Source organism: Pecten maximus, chromosome 7, assembly GCF_902652985.1.
Source record: "Pecten maximus chromosome 7, xPecMax1.1, whole genome shotgun sequence".
NCBI classification, from domain to species: Eukaryota; Metazoa; Mollusca; class Bivalvia; order Pectinida; family Pectinidae; genus Pecten; species Pecten maximus.
The window spans coordinates 1,234,222-1,253,799 of NC_047021.1; the positions used below are offsets into that span (position 1 = coordinate 1,234,222).

General features: G+C 34.1%; 1 protein-coding gene across 3 annotated transcripts in view; it reads left to right on the forward strand.

Moving 5' to 3' along the window:
* The window catches only part of LOC117331282 (inter-alpha-trypsin inhibitor heavy chain H3-like), a 62,399-nt gene extending 42,831 nt beyond the window's left edge, over window positions 1–19,568 (forward strand). For 2 of the 3 annotated variants that reach the window (XM_033889891.1, XM_033889890.1), the window contains exons 4-14: window positions 3,763–3,873; window positions 7,157–7,404; window positions 7,644–7,807; window positions 8,357–8,645; window positions 8,866–9,578; window positions 10,825–10,915; window positions 11,905–11,919; window positions 13,016–13,129; window positions 13,431–13,544; window positions 15,072–15,434; window positions 17,053–19,568. In XM_033889891.1, the coding sequence (XP_033745782.1) occupies window positions 3,763–3,873; window positions 7,157–7,404; window positions 7,644–7,807; window positions 8,357–8,645; window positions 8,866–9,578; window positions 10,825–10,915; window positions 11,905–11,919; window positions 13,016–13,129; window positions 13,431–13,544; window positions 15,072–15,434; window positions 17,053–17,285 (2,455 nt within the window). In that variant the 3' untranslated portion in view covers window positions 17,286–19,568. The remainder of the gene's footprint in view (window positions 1–3,762; window positions 3,874–7,156; window positions 7,405–7,643; window positions 7,808–8,356; window positions 8,646–8,865; window positions 9,579–10,824; window positions 10,916–11,904; window positions 11,920–13,015; window positions 13,130–13,430; window positions 13,545–15,071; window positions 15,435–17,052) is intronic. The other variant, XM_033889892.1, reaches the window with a different exon arrangement.
* The last annotated feature ends 10 nt before the right edge of the window (window positions 19,569–19,578 follow it).

Sequence of the window (19,578 nt, forward strand, 5' to 3'; positions counted from 1 at the left end):
GTTAGTAGTATACTGTACATAAAGATCTAATGGTTTATTATTAGAAGTACACTATACATAAAGATCTTATGGGTTATTATTAGTAGTACACTATACATAAATATCTTATGGGTTATTATTAGTAGTATACTATACATAAAGATCTAATAGTTTATTATTAGTAGTACACTGTACATACAGATCTAATTGTTTATTATTAGTAGTACACTGTACATACAGATCTAATGGTTTATCATTAGTAGTATACTGTACATAGAGATCTAATGGTTTATTATTAGTAGTACACTGTACATACAGATCTAATGGTTTATTATTAGTAGTATACTATACATAAAGATCTAATGGTTTATTATTAGAAGTACATTGTACATAAAGATCTAATGGTTTATTATTAGTAGTACACTGTACATAAAGATCTAATTGTTTATTATTAGTAGTATACTATACATAAAGATCTAATGGTTTATTATTAGTAGTATACTGTACATAAAGATCTAATGGTTTATTATTAGTAGTATACTGTACATAAAGATCTAATGGTTTATTATTAGTAGTACACTGTACATAGATATCTAATGGTTTATTATTAGTAGTACACTGTACATACAGATCTAATGGTTTATTATTAGTAGTATACTATACATAAAGATCTAATGGTTTATTATTAGTAGTACACTGTACATAGATATCTAATGGTTTATTATTAGTAGTACACTGTACATACAAATCTAATGGTTTATTATTAGTAGTATACTATACATAAAGAGCTAATGGTTTATTATTAGTAGTACACTATACATAAAGATCTAATGGTTTATTATTAGTAGTACACTATACATAAAGAGCTAATGGTTTATTATTAGTAGTACACTGTACATAGAGATCTAATGGTTTATTATTAGTAGTACACTGTACATAAAGATCTAATGGTTTATTATTAGTACTACACTGTACATAGAGATATAATTGTTTATTATTAGTAGTATACTATACATAAAGATATAATGGTTTATTATTAGTAGTACACTGTACATAGAGATCTAATGGTTTATCATTAGTAGTACACTGTACATAGAGATCTAATGGTTTATTATTAGTAGTATACTGTACATAGATATCTAATGGTTTATTATTAGTAGTATACTATACATAGAGATCTAATGGTTTATTATTAGTAGTATACTGTACATAGATATCTAATGGTTTATTATTAGTTGTATACTGTACATACAAATCTAATGGTTTATTATTAGTAGTATACTATACATACAGATCTAATGGTTTATTATTAGTAGTACACTGTACATACAAATCTAATGGTTTATTATTAGTTGTATACTGTACATAGATATATAATGGTTTATTATTAGTAGTACAGATGTACGTAGTGTATCCGGTTCCGGTGTCAATGGCGACGGTCACGATTGTCGCAGCTCCGACGGCCAGGAGCTAATTTTTCAAGATATTATTAGTTAACTTCAGCTCTTGAAGGATTTTAGATTAAGCACTTAAAAATTACCGACCTAGTCGCAAACTGGAAAAATAATGTACACTGTATATGTACACTGTACATAGATATACAATGTTTTATTATTAGTAGTACACTGTACATAGAGATCTAATGGTTTATTATTAGTAGTATACTGTACATACAAATCTAATGGTTTATTATTAGTAGTATACTGTACATAGATATATAATGGTTTATTATAAGTAGTACATTGTACATAGAGGTCTAATGGTTTATTATTAGTAGTACATTGTACATAGAGATCTAATGGTTTATTATTAGTAGTACACTGTACATAGAGATCTAATGGTTTATTATTAGTAGTATACTGTACATATATATATAATGGTTTATTATCAGTAGTACATTGTACATAGAGGTCTAATGGTTTATTATTAGTAGTACACTATACATAGAGATATAATGGTTTATTATTAGTAGTATACTGTACATAAAGATCTAATGGTTTATCATTAGTAGTACACTGTACATATATATCAAATGGTTTATTATTAGTAGTATACTGTACATGGAGATCTAATGGTTTATTATTAGTAGTACACTGTACATATATATATAATGGTTTATCATTAGTAGTACACTGTACATAGAGATCTAATGGTTTATTATTAGTAGTATACTGTACATATATATCAAATGGTTTATTATTAGTAGTATACTGTACATGGAGATCTAATGGTTTATCATTAGTAGTATACTGTACATAAAGATATAATGGTTTATTATTAGTAGTATACTGTACATAGATATCTAATGGTTTATTATTAGTGGTATACTGTACATAGAGATCTAATGGTTTATTATTAGTAGTATACTGTACATAGATATCTAATGGTTTATTATTAGTAGTTCACTATACATAGATATCTAATGGTTTATTATTAGTAGTACACTGTACATAAATATCTAATGGTTTATTATTAGTAGTATACTGTACATAGATATATAATGGTTTATCATTAGTAGTATACTGTACATAGAGATCTAATGGTTTATTATTAGTAGTATACTGTACATAGAGATCTAATGGTTTATTATTAGTAGTATACTGTACATAGAGATCTAATGGTTTATCATTAGTAGTATACTGTACATAGAGATATAATGGTTTATCATTAGTAGTATACTGTACATAGATATATAATGGTTTATCATTAGTAGTATACTGTACATAGAGATCTAATGGTTTATTATTAGTAGTACACTATACATAAAGAGCTAATGGTTTATTATTAGTAGTACACTGTACATAAATATCTAATGGTTTATTATTAGTAGTATACTGTACATAGATATATAATGGTTTATCATTAGTAGTATACTGTACATAGAGATCTAATGGTTTATTATTAGTAGTATACTGTACATAGAGATCTAATGGTTTATCATTAGTAGTATACTGTACATAGAGATATAATGGTTTATCATTAGTAGTATACTGTACATAGATATATAATGGTTTATCATTAGTAGTATACTGTACATAGAGATCTAATGGTTTATTATTAGTAGTATACTGTACATAGAGATCTAATGGTTTATCATTAGTAGTATACTGTACATAGAGATATAATGGTTTATTATTAGTAGTATACTATACATACAGATCTAATGGTTTATCATTAGTAGTATACTGTACATAGAGATCTAATGGTTTATCATTAGTAGTATACTGTACATAGAGATCTAATGGTTTATCATTAGTAGTACATTGTACATAGATATATAATGGTTTATTATTAGTAGTACACTATACATAGATATATAATGGTTTATTATTAGTAGTATACTGTACATAGAGATCTAATGGTTTATCATTAGTAGTACACTGTACATAGAGATCTAATGGTTTATTATTAGTAGTATACTGTACATAGAGATCTAATGGTTTATTATTAGTAGTACACTGTACATAGATATCTAATGGTTATTGTCAGTACTACATGGAGATCTTACCGTTTTATTGTACATATTAAGTAATGTTTTATTGACTATGAACAAAAATAAAACTCATATGAATCTGGCTTTGCAAGGATGTTGAACCCCTAAAAACCAACCTGTAAGGGTGTTTCTGTTATATAAGTTAAGGTGTTTTGAATGGAATAACGAGATTTAATCCGCTGGAAGTTTAACGTTTGATGTTGTAAGGATTGGGAGATGTCACACATCATCTAATTAAAACACTACTGTAGGCGTGGTTTGTAATATCTACCACGGTTTTACGTTAACAGGAAGATCGATGGACGGATGTACCCAAGTCAGATAGATGAGAAGCACAGTGCCGACACTAAGTATCAAAGGTCAAAGAGTAAAGGTCAAAGTGCAGGCCAGGTTCGACAGAGGTGAGTGTTACGTTTAGTGTTACCCTTCTAACCTTTGACAACAGACCTATATATCGTGTTACTGAGTTACATTTCGTATGTGGTTGGCAGAGACATATTAGCATCAATAGTGAATTAAGGAGTGATTAAAGATCCAACTGAGGTTTTCTTCTCGGCTTTTTAACAATGATTTCAACGAAAACTAATAAGGCGGCAGTAATTGAAAGTACATACTTGACTAGAAAAGATAACCATCTTTGAACTGCCGAGAGTTGGAGAGTACATATTTGACCAGACGAGGTAGCATATTTGACCAGACGACAGAACATATTTGACCAGACGAGGTAGCATATTTGACCAGACGAGAGTACATACTTGACCAGACGAGAGTACATACCTGACCAGACGAGGTAGCATATTTGACCAGACGAGAGTACATACTTGACCAGACGAGAGTACATATTTGACCAGACGAGAGTACATACTTGACCAGACGAGGGAACATACTTGACCAGACGAGAGTACATATTTGACCAGACGAGAGTACATACTTGACCAGACGAGAGTACATACTTGACCAGACGAGAGTACATATTTGACCAGACGAGATCTGTCCAGACGAGAGTACATATTTGACCAGACGAGAGTACATATTTGACCTGACGAGATCTGTCCAGACGAGAGTACATATTTGACCAGACGAGAGTACATACCTGACCAGACGAGAGTACATACTTGACCACACGAGGGAACATACCTGACCAGACGAGAGTACATACTTGACCAGACGAGAGTACATACTTGACCAGACGAGAGTACATACTTGACCAGACGAGAGTACATACCTGACCAGACGAGAGTACATATTTGACCAGACGAGAGAACATACCTGACCAGACGAGAGAACATATTTGACCAGACGAGGGAACACATTTGACCAGACGAGAGAACATACTTGACCTGGCTAGAGAATATATTTGACCACACGAGGGAACATACCTGACCAGACGAGAGTACATACTTGACCAGACGAGAGAACATATTTGACCAGACGAGGGAACACATTTGACCAGACGAGAGAACATACTTGACCTGGCTAGAGAATATATTTGACCACACGAGGGAACATACCTGACCAGACGAGAGTACATACCTGACCAGACGAGAGTACATATTTGACCAGACGAGAGAACATACTTGACCTGGCTAGAGAATATATTTGACCAGACGAGAGAACATACTTGACCTGGCTAGAGAATATATTTGACCAGACGAGAGTACATACCTGACCAGACGAGAGAATATATTTGACCAGACGAGAGAATATATTTGACCAGACGAGGGAACATATTTGACCAGACGAGGGAACACATTTGACCAGACGAGAGAACATACTTGACCTGGCTAGAGAATATATTTGACCAGACGAGAGAACATACTTGACCTGGCTAGAGAATATATTTGACCAGACGAGAGTACATACCTGACCAGACGAGAGTACATGTACATACCTGACCTTTGGAGAGGACATATTTGACCTGGCGAGGGATTACATACTTGATTTACAAACGTTCAGTGTGATTTATATTTTATACCAGGATGTATAAAGCACCAGGATAGTCGGCAGTTGTCCGTGTAATAAATCACGTGATTAAATGTTTGGCCTCACACGAATTTAGGTCACACACAAAGATGTAATACTATAGTGCTATACTAGTGTAAACAACATTCAAATGTTACAGCATAATAATCTTAGTCAATCTGGAGTTAATCAGTCAGAAACTATAAAATTCTGAGTATTTTGGAACTAAGCTCATGTATACACACGTATTAGATATATCTTAGACTATATTATATAAACATGAGTTTTCCATGTTCAAACTTGTCTCACGTGCCAACATAACACGGTTACTTCCGGTACATATTGCTGTAAAATAGATATGATGCATGGTTTTAGGTATGTGGTCGGATACTGGTTTCGTATCAAGTTATAGACACAATGCACGGACGTAATGATGTTTCCTGCACGTGCATCTCAAACACAGATTAGAGGTTATGATATTTCAGTTCTATTGTAGACTTTTTCATTTCTATATCAAAATGACATTATATTACATTTACGTCATATGCTAATTATCCGACATTCATAAGTAAATTTTTGGTATGTTCATCATTATTCACTTTTATCTTTTCTGTTTCATTATCTATAATTACCGAAATAATTAATTTCATAGTATGATTATTTCATGTTGTAAATAAATGATTAATTTTGTTGTATAATTATCCTATGTTGTAGATAAATAATTAATTGCATGTCATCTGGCCCAAAGGGTCAGGATGACCTATCACTATCGTGTTTCGTCCGTCGTCGTGCGCCGTCCGCCGTGCGCTGTGCTCTGTGCGCCGTGTGTAGGACTTTTTTTCCAAGACGGAATACTACCAATTTGGTTTGAAGCATCATTGGGGGAGGGCAATCACATTTTATATAAATGAGGCTGGTCCGACTCCTTGGGACAGAGGGGCGGGGCCCGGAAAGAGGATTTTTGGTAAATATTTGCTTTAAAACCCTACTCCTCCTTAACCATTGAGTGGATTACATCCAAAGTTTGGTTTGAAACATCATTGAGGAGGCGATCACATTTTATATAAAGGAGGCTGATCTGACCCCAGGAGTCCGAGTGGCGGGGTCCAGAAAGGGGAACTTTGGTGAATATTTGCTTTAAAACCCTACTCCTTCTTAACACTTCAATGGATTTTATCCAAATTTGTTGTAAAGCATGATTTGGAGAGGGCAGTGTGCAACATCGTTGGGAGAAACCAACTATATTTGATATAAATGAGGTCGGTGTCACCCATGGGATCCGCGTGGTAAGGCCCCTGACGGGAACTTTGGAAACATTTTGCTTTCTATAGAATAATGATTCAGTTGTAAGATGGCCATTAAGAGCATTGGCCCTCTTGTATTGTATAATATTCTCATGTTGTAGATAGTTAATTTTATCGTATAATTATCTCGTGTTGTTGATAAACAATCAATTTTATTGTATGCTTATCATATGTTGTAGATATATAATTAATTCTATTGTAAAATTATGTTGTAGATTTCCTGGCAGTGAACTGTTCACATCATCTAATCGACATACGTTTTGTTAAATAACAATAGCTCTATCAGCTTTAACATTAACACGTCTGTTTTAATAAAGAAGAAATGACACCGCCTTCTGTAATGTTTTCATCTAGTGCTGCCAGGAAAAAATCAAGAAATCAGTCTTTGTTATGTAGGTTTTTTCGGATTTTTTATCAGGCCACGGGAGACAAACAAATTCCAGGTTAATGTCAATGTGGCACCACAGAGCACCGTGACGTTTAATCTAACCTACCAGAATCTTCTCCGCCGTAACCATGGCATCTACGAACACGTGATCTACCTTGACCCCGGTCAGGTGGTAGATGACCTCAGGGTAGATGTCGCCATACAGGAGTCACGTACCATAACCTCCATTAAAGTACCGCCAATAAGGGATGATATTATTGAGAACTTTTCAGATACAGGTAAGGTTTCGAAAACACCCAAATTAACCTCAAAGGTAAGGTTAATCGTACATTTAAAGGAAGCTTAATGTCATAAAAATAGAAGTTTTCAAATCAATGGCCCTCGACGGTGATTTTATAAATAGATGGTATTCAAAGTTGGCTTTTGAAAATAGCTTTTTTAAAAATCAACTATCTTATTTCGATATACACTCTATACCTATTGATACTTTATCATAGTGGGTCGTATTACGTTTCAGCCAGAAACGAGTTAGTATCGATCGACCGTCCGACACGGGAGACGGCCAGGGTACAGTACTACCCCAGTGTATCGGACCAACGACTCGCGTCCACTCGGGGACTTTCGGGTCTCTTCATTGTGGAGTACGATGTTGACAGGAACTTTGATGCTGGAGACGTACTGGTAAGTACTTAAGGTCTATCACGACATTGTCTTTATTGTGTGGATTTTCTGATGTAGATGACTGTGGGGCCATGTTCATAAGTATTTGATCATTACAAATCTATTTGATTCAACAAGTGTGACTACAAGCAGGAACGGTAACAGTCAGCATCGACCTCGACCATCGGCCTAGCGGCTTACCGTTCTCTATATATATACCGTCACGTGACATATGTAACATTTTATTATATGGATTTTTTGTTACAAAGACATGTCTGGTGGAATAGACCAAGCCTTCGGTTCAGTCATTACTTCATTTCTAGATTCCTATAACCACCTACTTACCTCACCTAATTTCCATAACTGAAAAACATGCATTGAGAATAAAACCAAAATAATTAGGCCAAAGTCTAATTATTAATATATATATATATATGTGTGTGTGTGTGTGTGTGTGTGTGTGTGTGTGTGTGTGTGATTAGCCTTTTGGTTAACAATATTACTTTAAGGTTAAGAACGGGATCTTTGTCCACAACCTTTTAGTTAACAATCTTCTGTTTTCTATTTAAGGTTGTGAACGGGTTCTTCGTCCATTTTTTTGCCCCAACCGGTATGGATCCTATACCAAAGGATATTCTGTTTGTACTTGATACTAGTTCGTCCATGTTTGGAACTAAAATCGCACAACTTCGAGACGCCATGCACATCATTCTCAATGATCTCCACGAAGGAGACAGATTTAACATAATCAAATTTAACACGAGAACGACATTCTGGAGACCAGGGAAGGTGATATCGGCTACTCGTCAAAATATCGCCGAGGCGGTGGGATATGTGGCAACGATGACTTCAGCAGGATGTATGTTTATACGATAAAGTACCTCACAAATTACTTATAAGTTAATGGCCATTGACATGAGTTTTCATGAGTATTTATCTAAATTCATGGGCGTTCTTGCAAATCTCTATTTCATGTCTTCGCTGTGTTGGTTTTTAGTTGTTTGTTGGTATTCTTTGTTATAACATCTAACTTTAATTAGTTGTTATTACAGAATCTCAGTTCATGAATTATTTTTCAGGGACTAACATCAACGAGGCTATGACGTATGGCCTCGATTTCCTCAATAGTATCGGTGACGACGTTGGTCGAGTAAAGCTGATGGTTTTCCTCACGGACGGATCCCCGACCAAAGGGATTGAGAATACAGATATCATTCTAGAGAACGTCAAGACTCGGAATATTGGGCATATCGCTATTTTCACTCTCGCTTTTGGAGAGGACGCCGATTACGAGTTCGTTAAGAAGGTTGCCCTTCAGAACAACGGAGTGGCAAGGAAAATTTATGAAGAATCTGATGCGGTGCTTCAAATAAGTGGTTTTTATGAGGAAATATCTCGCGCGGCTTTAAAAAATGTGACATTTAGTTATTTGGATGGTGTAAATAACCTTCAGAACGTAACCAAAAGTTCTTTCAATTCCTTTTTCTCTGACTCTGAACTTGTTGTGGCTGGTCGTATAAAAAATAATGATATGAAAATGCTGAGACTTACCGTGGAAGGAAACGGTGTACAAGGGGACATTTCACTTGCCCTTACGGCCAGTATTCTGGAACATTCAACGCCCACAATGTTCCCAGGTCTAACGAGGCCAGAGGATTTCCAGAAAATCACAGAAAGGATATGGGCATACGTCACCATAAAACAGTTGTTGGACGAGGCAGTAGGACAACTCAATTCTAGTGCCATTCATAGGGAAAATGTGAGACAAAAGATCATTGCCTTGTCAATGAAGGTAATAATTGTATACGTTATTTTTTAATCTAAAGAAAAATTGTTTTGATGGTTAAATCGTATTCATATCATATACCAACATAGACTCCTATCTGGGTTCAAGATAAAACGTTGATTGGCTTTGAACGCAAAACAAAAATGTTAAAGGCAACATGAAAAGTCGACTTCATCAATAAATAGCAAAACACGTGTTGCTGTTATAGGGGGATCATACATGTTCCTCTGTTATAGGGGGATCATACATGTTCCTCTGTTATAGGGGTATCATACATGTTCGTCTGTTATAGGGGATCATACATGTTCGTCTGTTATAGGGGGATCATACATGTTCCTCTGTTATAGGGGATCATACATGCTCCTCTGTTATAGGGGATCATACATGTCCCTCTGTTATAGGAGATCATACATGTTCCTCTGTTATAGGGGATTCATACATGTTCCTCTGTTATAGGGGATCATACATGTTCCTCTGTTATAGGGGGATCATACATGTTCCTCTGTTATAGGGATCATACATGTCCCTCTGTTATAGGGGATCATACATGTTCCTCTGTTATAGGGGATCATACATGTTCCTCTGTTATAGGGGATCATACATGTTCCTCTGTTATAGGGGGATCATACATGTTCCTCTGTTATAGGGGATCATACATGTTCCTCTGTTATAGGGGATCATACATGTTCCTCTGTTATAAGGGATCATACATGTTCCTCTGTTATAGGGGATCATACATGTTCCTCTGTTATAGGGGATCAAACATGTTCCTCTGTTATAGGGGATCTTACATTTTCCTCTGTTATAGGAGGATCATACATGTTCCTCTGTTATAGGGGATCATACATGTTCCTCTGTTATAGGGAATCATACATGTTCCTCTGTTATAGGGGGATCATACATGTTCCTCTGTTATAGGGGGATCATACATGTTCCTCTGTTATAGGGGATCATACATGTTCCTCCGTTATAGGGGATCATACATGTTCCTCTGTTATAGGGGGATCATACATGTTCCTCTGTTATAGGGGGAGCATACTTGTTCCTCTGTTATAGGGGGATCATATATGTTCCTCTGTTATAGGGGGATCATACATGTTCCTCTGTTATAGTGGATCATACATGTCCCTCTGTTATAGGGGGATCATACATGTTCCTCTGTTATAGGGGGATCATACATGTTCCTCTGTTATAGGGGATCTTACATTTTCCTCTGCCGATTTCTAATTATATCGAGTGTTTACTTCCTCAGTACCAGTTTGTGACCCCTCTGACGTCATTGGTGGTCATAAAGCCAGACGAAAGAGAAGTAGGAAATTTACAGGAAGGCGAGGATGCTGAATGTAAGGACTTCAGATATATACATAACACATACTTATACATACAAAAAAAATTAACTTCTGTAATACCGATCGATGTTAATGAAAATGTAATATATATAATGTATAGAAAAACAATGTACATACTCCAAATAATTTTAATGCATCATGAAATGTCATGAATGTTTTATGTTCGAGGATTTTAAATAATACGTTAAATATTTATATTTTAACATACTTTTTAGTATCTAATGTTACTGAAAAACAAAGTAGGATTTAGTCTAATTTGAATATAATATCATTACAATACTATTCATCAACTTTCAAGTATCAAATCATGACATTTCTATGTTTAGGAGTGCCAACGTACAATGTATTAGCATTATACTGTGGGCCTGTAATTGATAGCGAAAATTAACACCTTATCAACGTACAATGTATTAGCGTTATACTGTGGGCCTGTAATTGATAGCGAAAATTAACACCTTATCAACGTATAAAATGTATTTACATATCAATAAGCTTGAGCAAATATATGAACAAAAGAAAATTCTTCGTTAGCAGTATCCTGCCCCATCCTGCAAATAATGGCGTCATCATTTATTTAATCAATCACGATATACAGCCACGATAGGCTAGGCTTATATTGATAAAGTAAGGAAGAAATGAAAAAAAAATGTATATTTGAGATATATGTGTAGGTATAGTTATTTACAATTTGTACTAAACATCTCGACAAACGTGTTTATTTGGTATGGAAATGAGCTTGTAAATCAAATACATATTCATAACTGTCTTCATGTGTACAACAGATGTTGATCAAACAAAAGAAAAACGATCAAAGGATCTCTCTAGATTATTGTAGTTGCGTTAGAGAAAACAATTGTAAATTGTACATGTGATAACGCATACAGAATATAAATGTTGTGACCAGACAATCGTGTTACGACTACAAGGACAGGGTCATAACCTTCATAGTTTATTAATGATTTATATGAATTCCTCATTGACAGTGGTACTGCGACAAGGTAAATATTGAACATGTCGGCTGGTGATGTAGGCTGGTGATGTTGGCTGGTTATAATATTAATGTTAATTGTTACGTTTAAATTCAAATTCATATATTGTGAACATGGGAACTAATCTTATTATAAAAAAAACACGGACTATAAAGTCGGAATACAAAGTCATGTATCGAGGTAGATTGACCTTAGCGCATTTTGCGGCAGGCCTTGATAGTGTTAAACGCTTTAATAAGAATATTGCTTAGTCTTGTGCGTTAACGTTTGAACTGTTGTTGATAAGACGCATGTGTTTTTGTCGATTGGCTGATGTTGTATAACAAATCTGGCTACTAATGATTGAAATGTTCCGAATGGACTTTATACCGTGTTTTAAAACTCCTGTATAACAATCCGGCTACTAATGATTGAAATGTTCCGAATGGATTTTATACTGTGTTTTAAAACTCCTGTATAACAATCCGGCTACTAATGATTGAAATGTTACGAATGGATTTTATACCGTGTTTTAAGACTAGCTGAATGTTCTCTACTGAATTAATCGGTGGCGATGGAAACACGTTTGTTTTCACTAACCATACATAGTACAACAGGATTGAATCATACATTGTGATGCATGTGGGATATGCTTAATGTCATTTGTAATGTTTCACAGATGTCTTGTTTGGTACATTTAGTTATGTACAAAATCAAAATATTTAGCTTGATTGAATGTTAATGGATCCTTTGATTTAAACATGTCTTTCTTTGTGAGTATCATTACAATTATCGTATTCTGATGTCTTTTAAGCCTAAATGTATAACTATATTTTTCATTTTATCTTCCACGTTTCGTCAACAGATGTATTATCTCTTGTGGGAGATGTTCTGGAGTGATGTATTAAACTAAATCGTTGTATGAGAATAACTTTCATTTGTGAAACACACTGTCTCATCTAATAACTGGTTTTATTCTTCCAATTTAAACATCACGAACAACAGATGAAATACAATGTTGTATGGAAAAATGTTTATCACTTAAATCAATAATCAGAGAACAGCTAATCATGTCTTGTGTCTCATCGGCCATAGTTTTAACTAATGTTATATGCATTTTGATTAGTTGCACGAGACATGCCGTCCCCTACCCCTGGTCCATTCACGGGATATGCCTGGAGGAGAAAGAAGCCTGGCTCACGACTCATGACCACAGAAGGCAAGAGTATTGCTGGGGGAGGTAAGTTGGATAATTACCACTTAAATATGAGGAAAACAATTATATCTCGTAATACATGTAGGTGCATTTCTTTGACACTGATGTTAATTATTTGGAGGATAATTATATTTTCTATCGAATTTAGAATATGTTATATTCCACAATTCTCAACATTAGTATTAGACGAACAATATCATACATATCAAAAAATATATTTATTGTTGTATCAAATAATGTCATCTTCAAAGAAACTAGAAGATTCATAGTTTAAAAGGCTTTCCATTATCAACGTTAATGTCATTTTAAATTAAAATTTGAACAGGAGGAGGTGATCCCCATTTCATGATTCGTGTACAAGGAATAGCTCATCCTGTGTGCTTTGATATTATAGCAGAGCCAGGAAATATCCTGCGACTACTTCGAGACCCGCATAAAGGTATCGTAAATATGTCGGCAGAAGATACTTAATTTAGGAATATAACTTTTTATTTTATTGCATTTTTGCCAGTGAAATATAGAAATTTATCAAACTAATGAAAACCTATATTTTCACTGCAGCGATGGGCAGTGCAAATATAAGTTTTTCATTTTTGACCAATCAGAGCGAAACTTTGTATTCATCTCATTGAAACAATTTTTTCAATCGAAGAGAAGATAGAAATCTGTTGGATTAGTAATACCTTTCTCAACATGCCGTGGTCGGTACACCTACAGGATTGGTGATAGCCTTTCTCTACACGCCATGGTCAATACACCGAAATGTTCATAAATTACACTGACATATTACTAGAATGTCCGCTCGCATAAATGCTACCACTCACCGAAATATTCATGAATTACACTGAAATGCTAACATAAAGTGCGCTCACACACCGAAACAGTCATGAATTACGCTGAAATACTTCCACCGTGTCTGGTCGCATACTGGAGTGCTTTTAAATATATTAAGTTTCCTCCCTTTATTCACAACTTTATAGAAAATGTATATACATAGTCATTTTTCGGAGTTTTCTTGTGATTGATGGTAGCTTTACTATTCTATCAGTAGTTTGACTGACTTAAGGGTATATGGTACCTTCTACCTTTCTATGTTTGTTGCTCGGAAATGCACTATGTTGTTGCTTACGCTTGGTTCATGTACGAATTCTACTTTAAATAATATATATGAGATTTAAGATATCAACTGACTAACATGATATATTTAACGATGATTTTTGAAGTTGTATATTTCATTTCAACAGATTGTATTGCTATAAAACAAATATCATGTACTAATACCAGTGATATGGAACTGTATTATGTAATCACTCAGACATTCGATCAGTGTGATGTAATCATTCAGACATTCGATCAGTATTATGTAATCATGCAGACATTCGATCAGTATTATGTAATATTAAGACATTCGATAAGTGTTATGTAATCACTCAGACATTCGATCAGTATTATGTACTCATTCAGACATTCGATCAGTGTTATATAATCATTCAGACATTCGATCAGTGTAATGTAATCATTCAGAGATTCGATCAGTAATATATAATCATTCAGACATTCGATCAGTATTATATAATCATTCAGACATTCGATCAGTATTATATAATCATTCAGACATTCGATCAGTATTATATAATCATTCAGATATACCTTCGTGTTAATCAATACATAATGTCTGTATACCTTTTTCATTCAAAAACAATTGAATAAGGAAATGAAATTAATATTCCTTGAAAAATTGTTCCATTATGATAAGAAAAAAAATGAAAACAATAACCTTTAAGTAACGACAAAATTAAGAAATATTAGATGTTTAATAAGGGAATGCTACTGTTAGAGGCTTTTATTATCTTAACACACAATGTATCTTAACGTATCAGCCAAATGTGTACTGTGTTTGTTTTTTATTGTTTAATACATTCAAAACATTAATATAATTTCAAATGACACTATTGTCTCTTTCCAGGTTTCGTAATCAACGCCTTGATAATACCAGGGAACAGGAAGAGAAAGGATGGCAGGATGCGTACCTACTTTGGCAGGATTGCCCTTCTTCTCCACAATATCAGTGTTATGGTCGACCCTGCCACTATAAATGTAGGCGATCTGTCCTTGTCCTGGGATGACGAGCGGCCTGTTAATCACCATGACCTCCGGTTTTATATATTCTCAGACGATACAGATACACGTGTGTTACATGTAGATGTGAGAAACAGTATCCAAATAAGCATTAAAAGGCATTTAGCCGTGGACTATAGCCAAGTTAACTATTTGAATGTGTATCTAGACAAAGAGGACGGATTATCTGGTCAAGCTGGAGGAGTACTCGGTATGGTTATATATTTATTTTATATAATATCCGAGGTATTAACTCTAGATATATTACTCCTTATGATAATGACACGTACAGTTGGTATACAACACGATTAAGAAGCCTTTGAGTATGATCTTGGTGTAAGACCTTTACCATCTATCGACCTAGTCCACAGCTTTCTGATGCATTATCTGCCCTTTAAAAATCTGTTTCCGGTGAGACTTAAAAACATGTCATTCACACCACAAATATGGCCGCGAAATGTTTGAAAACGCAGAGTTTGATAATGAAATAAGTGATTAGAAACATGATCGACGTTGCGATATATGTGTGTTTTCTATCCACACGGCGGTATTAAATTACTGTAATTATACATCATGACAGGAGTTCTGATGTAAATCGACTCATATCAGATTTTTAAAAGGCTGATTAACAAAAAGGAACCTTCGGATTGCTTTCGACCTACACAAAAAATGTTATTTTCCATTATTTGTTTCTGTACTGAGTTGAATACCTACAAATATATTTGTTGTATGAGCTTTTCTTGCCAACTGCGGATCCTGGAACTACAGACTGTTCATATTTGTAACTGTTGATGCGATTGTTATTCATCTTAGGCTTAAGTCATACATGTATAGATACATCGTCCCCTCTCCGTATTCCAGCGTCGCTTCTCTATGCTAGTCTCTAGACTGAACCAGTAATACTACTATACTGTAAGGATAGTTGTTTATGGGAATTTGAGTTAACAAACTGAACCAGTTATAATTCTAAATTGTGAGAGTGGATGTCTATGGGAATTGGAGTAAACACTCAAAACAAATAATGATTATATACTGTGAGAGTAGATGTCTATGGGAATTCGAGTGAACACTCAAAACAAATCATCATCGCCGGGTAATACACTACCGTAATTATATCAATAAACTCATGTTAAATCCTACCATACATTACACGCCGGATAATACACTACCGTAATTATATCAATAAACTCATGTTAAATCCTACCATACATTACACGCCGGATAATACACTACCGTAATTATATCAATAAACTCATGTTAAATCCTACCATACATTACACGCCGGATAATACACTACCGTAATTATATCAATAAACTCATGTTAAATCCTACCATACATTACACGCCAGATAATACACTACTGTAATTATATCAATAAACTCATGTTAAATCCTACCATACATTACACGCCGGATAATACACTACCGTAATTATATTAATAAACTCATGTTAAATCATACTATACATTACACGCCGGATAATACAGCACTGTCATTAAACTAATGTTATGTCCTACCATTAATTACACGCCGGATCATCCACTACCATAATTATGTCTATATAGATATCGATTTGTAAATATTGTTTTTCGTTTCCTTTGTCCGTATTTGCACAGTGTTAATGGTAAGTCGGTATGTCTGTTTGTCTTGGGTGTTTTAAAGAGTTTGCATGTAGACATGGTGTTATATTTAATGTAGTTTTTTTTATATTTCTTGAGCTGTTTCCGAAACATACCAAACCTTCTTTGTTAAAGCTATACATTAGACATAATCAGATTAAAGAGTATAGAATAATAATTGTAATATTTCTTCATTTTCTTTGTTTTGCAGGACAATTGCGTCATAAGAAGATAAAGATAAAAGACATTTTTGTTAATAACAAAGGAGAAAAGATAGGGAAATTAATAGTACAAGAAGGTAGAACGCGATCCAGGGTACGAACGAGGCTTAAACCCCGACATGATGTCATTGATAAACACGAGGAAAAGTGCTGGACAGCGCATACAAAAGTCCAGGGGCTTTTAACTGGCAACTATTTCTGTAAGGGATTGTACGATTGGTAATGTACACTGTGATAGTATACATCAACTCGAATGGTGCTAGGGTATCAACTACAGCAAATAGGAGAGTTCCATAGTGTTGTAACAGATGTGATCGAGAAAGGTGAGGGATAACCCATCCCCTCGGTATCCCCTTTCGTAACTCCTCCGGATGAAAACTCTGATGAAATTAGTCTGTGTATAGAATACAACAAGTGAACGCCATTGCACCACATCATTAATTAGACAACTTTTGTATTTATCACACAACTTTTGTTTTGATTAGAAAACTTTTGTAGTGATCAGACAACTTGCGTATTGATCAGACAACTTTTGTAGTGATCAGACATTTTTTATATGGATCAGACAACTTTTGTAGTGATCAGACAACTTTCGTATTGATCAGACAACTTTCGTATTGATCAGACAACTTTTGTATTGATCAGACAACTTTTGTATTGATCAGACATCTTTTGTATTGATCAGATAATTTTTTTTGTTGATCAGTCAGTTTTGATATTGATCAGACAACATTTGTAATGATCAGACAACTTTCATATTGATCGGACAACTTTTGTATTGATCAGACAACTTTTGTATTGATCAGACAACTTTTGTTTTCTATTGTTCACACAACTTTTGCATGGATAAACAACTTTTGTATTTATCGGACATCGTTTGTATTGATAGAAAACTTGTATTTATCAGACATCTTTTGTATTGATGAAATAACTTTCATATTGATCAGACAAATTTTGTATTGTTTATCATTCTACGGAACAATCTCTAACTTATGAATTTTAAAAACGAACTGTCTCTAACCGAGAAATCACAACGTAACGACCGATATCAACAGGAACAATGTCAAACATTATATCAACAGGAACAATGTCAGACATTATATCAACAGGAGCAATGTCAGACATTATATCAACAGGAGCAATGTCAGACATTATATCAACAGGAACAATGTCAGACATTATATCAACAGGAACAATGTCAGACATCATATCAACAGGAACAATGTCAGACATTATCAGTGATTTTGATAGAAATGTTAGAGAACGATATCACCTCTCTACAGTTTATGAGGCGAAGCGAGGCCATGTCTTTATCTCAATGTTAGTGGTAAAACACACCATTAGATGCTGTGAAATCCTACATAATGTTACATGTTGACCTGTTTTAGCCGTATTTTAATAATGCATTATTTAATTGTACTTTCATATTTATGTTTACAAAAATCTATTTTAGCAAAAGATTACGTCTACAATCTTCCAAAGCGACATGCTATATGATATTGCAAGTCCAGTTTTAATATATTACAGTAGACGATGACGGTGCCTTAATGTATGGGCCTTGTCAATATTACAGTAGACTATGATGGTGCCTTAATATATAAGCCTTGTCAATATTACAGTAGACAATAAAGGTGTGCTATTTAATATTTATAGTTACGTCTACACATAAAAATGTATATTATATATATTGAAATGGTACGATTGATATTCCTATCAAATTAACTTGCTTGGATGTTAGGCGTAACTTTGTACATTGTTAAAATGCTGTTGATATTATTACGAGAAGTGTTTTGTTTAATTGTTTATTTGTTTGTTTATTGTATCATTGTAAATATCTGTAATAAATGCAATGTCAATCAATTAAGTTTTATTGATATATCAAAATACAAAACACAAAAAGTAAACAGACAAATAACTGACAGAAAAAAAGTAAATCAAACTATGTACAGTACAATATTACATGAAATAAAACGTGGTACAAATGTAATCATACATTCACTTACAAAGTAGTCATTGAACACATTCTAGGTCATTAAAGCAAGGATGTAATACTGGTAGTAACTTTGAATAGTTGTGATGTTTTGCCATTTCTGTCTAACGAAATTAATACGAATATTCCCCAGGTTGGGGTTCCCCGGTCCACTGAAAATGTTAGGGTTACTGTCTTTCAAATACCCTTGTGCTCTTAGTTATCAATAAACCTATACAATAATACCAATTGTCTCGTTGTAGAAACTTCACACTTTAATTTAAAATAAATTCCACATCATTTGAATTTCCAATGAACAAATTAATTGATGGAGTCACCAGTAATAACATCAAGTATAATACTTAGTCATGTGTGTCCTTCACTACTGTAGGTCCTTAGTATTGATAGTTAATATGATATGGTAAATAACTGGTTCGGTGGAGAAATCGTTGTAATGTGTTATCATAGTTACAATGACGATTTTTTAATGAAATACTTTTAGAAAATAACACGAATATTGTAGTAACATGAAACAACCAAAAGAGAT